A 6,000-nucleotide genomic window follows, 5' to 3' on the forward strand; every position below is an offset into this window, starting at 1 on the left:
ACCTCCTTCCTTTGCATCAGGATTGTTCGCCGTCCATCGTCTGTGGATCCACCAGGACGGTCATTCCGATGATGAACGACAAGTGCTATACACATGCCAGATTATCGTCCGATATCGGCCCTGAGCGTGTGTACGTAGCTTAAGTATTTCCACAGTCTCCATTTTCTCAATGATCAGATTGCAATTTTGTAACCTTATAGAAACTCAAAAGGGGAGAGGCTGCAGCAAATTATGGTGACCCTGAATGATGCCTAAACAAAATAGCTCTATATTTCTGGAGAGAAAAGTATATAAAGGAATTGTCAGGGGGAGTATCTTATTCTCTATGAGAGGTAATAAATACCTGGAAAGGTTACAGACACATTACATAACATATATAAACTATATATATAAGGCTAGGTACATTTTATTGCAAATCCTTTTTATAAATGTGTACTTCCAATAATAAAACATGCTAACAAAAAGATACATCTACAGGGATAGATATTTTTATTCATAAAATATTCAAACTCGGTCTCTAACTTTATATTGCAGCATAGTGCTTGCGCTTTACTGCTCTCCTCTCCCAGTGCTCTTCTTTTCTGACTGCATACAATATAATCTTTATGCGGCTTTGCGCCATAAAAATAAATGTGATGCATGACATCCGTCAGTTGGGAAAACCCGCATTTGCATTGAACGCAGCTCCTGCTTGGTATTGTGCTCATCACAAGGTGCTGCAACAGATGGCTTCACAGTGGGGGAGAGAGACTGCAGAGTGATAGCGTGAAACAGCAAAATCGCCAACGAAATCTACCCAGTGCCAGAGAAATAAAAAAGTAATGGAAAAGCCAGAATATAATTCATTCAATTAAAGGGGGGGAAACTTTCTTGCTTCTTTTCATATAATATTCTTATTATTTATTTTATTATGTATTCATTCAAGTGTTTAGTACTCTAAGTCAACAAGCAAAAATAAGTTGATATTCTGGAATTCGCCAATATGATAACCATTGGAAGGTTTGCTGGGTCCGGGTGCTATAAAATAGAGTAGATGTATTTATATAAAGTCTATTGGCCATAAGACACACTAAAAAGTTAAGTTCCCACAGTTTGTAGAAGGTTGTAGATTTGCCTTTCTCAATTTATTTTAGTATGAGAGAACAGAAATAACCTTGAGGTCTTCAGGTAACCCCTGCTATAGGTACTATATCCACAGCTTACAGTACATCAGCGGTAAGAAGGTCGCTTACACTGCTGGCCAGTGGGAAGAATGTCACCGTTACATACGTGTTAAATTCAGATTCAACCAGAGTATTAGTCATTTTGTACAAAAACTGAATAACGTTGATATGCGATCAAAGGTTGCTGCTGAGTTAGTTAGGGCCCTTCCAAACCTGTGGTGTGAAATTGCATGGTTGGCAGCACACCAAACTGCTGCTGTGTGCCCAGGAGCAGCAAACCACACTTCTGGTAACCACATTTTCAGGTAGCTGCTGTGCAAAGTTTCAGACATCAGCCGCACAGCTAAAAGTAACATGTTGCTTTTGGGAATTGCACCGCAATCCATTGCAGCTGCATGCAAACAATGGTTCGCAGACTCTCCTTGGGATTATGGTTGAGCCCATGGCAGAATGCTGCCGCTCACCGCAGATCTGAAATGGCCGGTGGGGAGATAAAATTTTAGAGAGCCAGGAACTGCTGCTTTACACAGGTATGGGGACTGGGAAGCTTAATGTTATTGGACTTGCAAGATATTTAGAACTTACTGCAGGTAATGTCTGTGCCAGGTAGGTATGGTAATGAAGCATGTAAAGCTGTGTTGTCATACAGTCATCATCATTATCCTTATTACTTTCTGCTGTCACTGGGGCTCATTGTATTAGATCATTTCATAGAAAACTACTTTACCTGCATTATTTTCTGCTTTTAGTGGGGCTGGCATTTCTGTATTGTGTTAATTATTATTTTGAAAAAATATATATTTCTCAAAATCTTTAAAATTTAGGACCATTTAAACTCTAAAGATCTTTGTATCCTTTTTTTTGCCACGTGGCCTGGTTCCAAGCACTTTTATAACCTCTTAAAAATCCATACAAATGCCTGCAAGTGTTTTAAAATAACATCTGTGAAAACTAAAGAAAAAATAATAAAACCCCTGAGTTACCTTTGACACCTCACCATTATGTCACTGCTCATTCGGTTTTCTTTGTTCCAACAAAAATGTTTGTTTGTATGAAGTTGTTATGTGTTTATGTTACCCTGAGTTATGTGTTATGTTGTGAGACCGCCTATCATGTTATCACCGACTGATAACCTCTAATGGAACATCTCCTGTAACCCATCTGAACCCAGCAGTGACACAAACCAGCCATGTTTTATCCGAGTCATCAAAGAGTTGACTTGCCGACAAGTAAACACACTGCCAGACTTGGCTCAGATTTGTATTTTTTCCTTTTTCACTTGCCATTATCATTTAAAAGATTTGTTGTGGGTTCAGTGGAGTTCTTCTTTCTGTGTGTTCCTTGTGACCGTTTTTTTCTGTAAAGACGTATCTGGAAGGTTATCTGATCTTTGCCTATATCACAGTCTGCATGAAGTGGGGGCATTGACATATAATGAGACATAGATTGTAAGTTCTCACAGGGGCCGATGTACTCTAAATGACTGTGATTTCTTTTTTTGACATATCTGTATCGGCAATATATGTATGTATAATATATATGTATGTATATAATAGGTTAGTAAGGGGCTGATTATAATAAGCTATATATTAAATATCTAGTAGGGCAAAAGATCTTCTAGTTGAGTTGGAATTAGTTTGTTCTATGATAGCACTGAAAAAGGAATGACCGATAGTGTCTGGAGTGCACAAATACATTATCTGAGTTTCGAGGGTGGCCATAGATGGTAAAAGAAAAAGTAGAGATATTTGCTCAATCTTGGATTAAAAACTGGCTAACACTGAAGGTGCACACAAGATACTTCACCTCTTCCCATTTAAAAAAACTGAAGAGTAAATGGCTTGGTTCTCCAAAGAAACTCATTCTGGTCTTTTAGAAGTATCCCAGAAATTACAAATGATTTCTGAAAGTCTATATATTTATATGAACAGGATTATATAATTGTAGAAGATGTAAAGGATTGTAGCATTGATTATTCTCAGACATCCAACTTTTGTCTTTGTCTAGCTCTCAAAGCTCTGAAAGAGATCAGTTGTTGGATCTTTGTGGCCAAGGCCTGGCCAACAAACCCCACAGCGTTCCTAATAATTCTATATTTCATCCGGCAGCTCCTGGAGTTACAAATGCGACTGAATAATGATCAGATCCTGCTTGGACAGGCACAAGAGGATAACCAGCATTTATACCAAAGGGTGGAAGAATTAACGTCTGAGGTGACAGTTTTGGAGAAAAAGGTAAGAACTCTGCAATTGCAATACAAATGTGACTGCTGCAAGGCTTTTGGCTCCCAATGCTCATTACATAAGACATAACTAATGTCAAGATTTTATTGTTTCTGTTGAACAGAGGGTTCAATCTAAACAGGGTTGGGTAAGCTCTTATAGCTAGGGATAGCCAGGGTTAAGGAATGAGGATAGCTGGAATGTAATGCACCATGCACCTTCAATGTGAGTAATATTCAACTAGGTGCTTTCTCTCTGTGTCCCATTCAAATTGTTACTCCTGTCCTGTCCCAAATAAATAACAAGAAATTAAATAAAATGTTTTCTGCAAAAACATTTTCTGCAGGCTGCCATCTTGGCCAGTCCAAAATCCTATGCAATAGTCATGTGAACACTGCATAGGATGAATATTTAAGAAACACACTTACTGGATGATTCTCAACTTTAACAAAGATCATGTGACCAAGAAAAAAAATCGGCATTGAGCCATGGGACTGATTCAAGAAGCAAGGTAATCGTTACATTAACTTTTAGAATCCTTGATGTGAGAGTGTGGTAGCAGTGTAGCTGGGAGCCTCATTTGACTATACTATATCTCTGTCTTGGCTGACACAATGGGCCTCATTTATTAAAGCTCTCCAAGGCTGGAGAGAATACACTTCCATTAGTGAAGCTGATGATCCAGCAAACCTGGAATGGATCTGGGTCAGGATTTTTAACATTACTTTGAAGAAATCTATTCCAGGTCTGCTGGATCACCCAGCTTTACTGATAAAAATGGAACCTTCTCCGGCCTTGGGGAACTTTAATAAATCAGGCCCAATCTGTCTTGACAATTTTAGATTGCTAGAAAGAGGAATTATTAGGGTCTTACCATAGCTCTACTACAGCCCCTTGGTGGGCCATCACCTTGGTGGGCTTAGAAAAATGCCCCAAACTTCGTTAGCACAGTCCTCAGCTCAGAATTATTTAGGCTCCTTTGACCTTCATGGAGAAATAAAGATTTGAAGGGAAAATACATCAAGCTCAGCTGTCTGCAAATCAGATCCCTTAACTAGTTAATTTAGGAGGAAAGCTTTTTAATCGAGAGCGAATTGAATGCGCAAGATGTTCTTGGAGATCAGCACACAATGTTCCAGCAGCAGCTCCTTTGGGGAGACCGCTGCTGCTTTGATCTATGAAGAAGAGGGAATTGTCCAAGAGGCCGTTTGTTATTGAGGTTGTTGAAATGTCAGAAATGCGAGCACTCACAACATCAAATTCAAGGTTTTTGGCCATAACTTATGCAATTCTTGCCAGAAGTGATACTGGAGGATAATGCTGCAAAATGAGAAAGTTAGTTATTGCTAATTAGTTTTCTTTGTAACCTCTGGGCCACACTTTTTGCTGTTGGTGGTGCAAGATAAAAATTATTACTGTATGACAGGCCTGATACACAGAAAGAAAAATGTCCTTAATGTGTCCGCCACCTTCCAACATGAGCTTCTCACAGTGTGACACATAATAGAAGCTGTAGCAGGACAGATAGACCCCTCCCCCCTATTTTATTCTGCATTATTTAACCCTTTCCTCCCTAGACCTTCAAAAGTATCCTCAAACCTCCCTCTCCTTCCCCTGTGTAGTGTCCTATAGTATTTTCCTAAATGTACCTTTTTTTGTCCTGTGTAATTCCTCTTCTTACCCCTGTAAAATCATTATGGGGACTTCAAAAGATCTATTTCTAGAGTACCGGAGGCAACAATCATTGCCAGAAACCAAAAAAAGGGGGCCCAGTGTATTGATGACAGGAATGGATCTGTCTAGGGCTGAGCACAGTTACCCTGCTTATCTCTAATGTGCCATACACAGTTCTCATACAACTCCTTTAATCCCCTCAAACCTTAAACAATTATTAAGTATAGCAGACATCTGTGTGAAATAACATCATGACAGCAGAATTGTAAACTTTGCTTGGACAAGAAATTTCTCAGCTCACAGCACTGCCTCTCACACTCTGTATCAGCACACAGACATACCTTGATAACTTTTGCATGTAGATCACCCTAGTAAACACCTGTTTCTGTTGGAGCATTGGATCATGCTTTTAAGCATTTTTGCCTTCGTTTAAATCAACTGCAAATTTGGATTCTGAGGATGCATGATTTGGGTGTGTGTTTTTGTCTAACTCAATAATGTATTTTTCTTGTTTACACCTGATACATCTATGATCATTAAATATTGACACATATATTTATAAATTCACTGTATAATCATTGTAATCCAAGAAGCTAGCATAGGAATCCACTTGCCAGCAATTACACAAATTAGGAAAAAAACGTGAACCTGTCATTTTAGTACCCCAAAGCAAAACAATTATCTGGTTTTACTGTAAGTAGCAGAATAGCTATGTAACTTACAAAGTCTGCAAACGGCTACATTTGTAACCACATAATTGGTGGAACATGGCCTAGAGGATGAATGTATAATGCTTAATATGTAAGGGAGATTGTCATGGCTAGCATACAAAGTTTGTGTGATAGCCATAAAATTCCATGGCAATTGGATCTTTTGGTACGGTGGTTTTTCCTCTTATAAAAATGTCATGGCTAATAACTAAATGATTAGTGTTTGGGCAT

The 6,000-nt window shown here is 38.7% G+C and overlaps 1 protein-coding gene across 1 annotated transcript in view; it reads left to right on the forward strand.

Annotated features, from left to right (window-relative positions):
* The window catches only part of LOC140322383 (vimentin-like), a 63,272-nt gene that overhangs the window by 22,476 nt on the left and 34,796 nt on the right, over positions 1–6,000 (forward strand). Inside the window, exon 7 of the mRNA XM_072398957.1 lies at positions 3,272–3,397. Coding sequence (XP_072255058.1) covers positions 3,272–3,397 — 126 coding nt within the window. The remainder of the gene's footprint in view (positions 1–3,271; positions 3,398–6,000) is intronic.

This window comes from Pyxicephalus adspersus, chromosome 2 (assembly GCF_032062135.1).
Source record: "Pyxicephalus adspersus chromosome 2, UCB_Pads_2.0, whole genome shotgun sequence".
Classification (NCBI taxonomy): domain Eukaryota; kingdom Metazoa; phylum Chordata; class Amphibia; order Anura; family Pyxicephalidae; genus Pyxicephalus; species Pyxicephalus adspersus.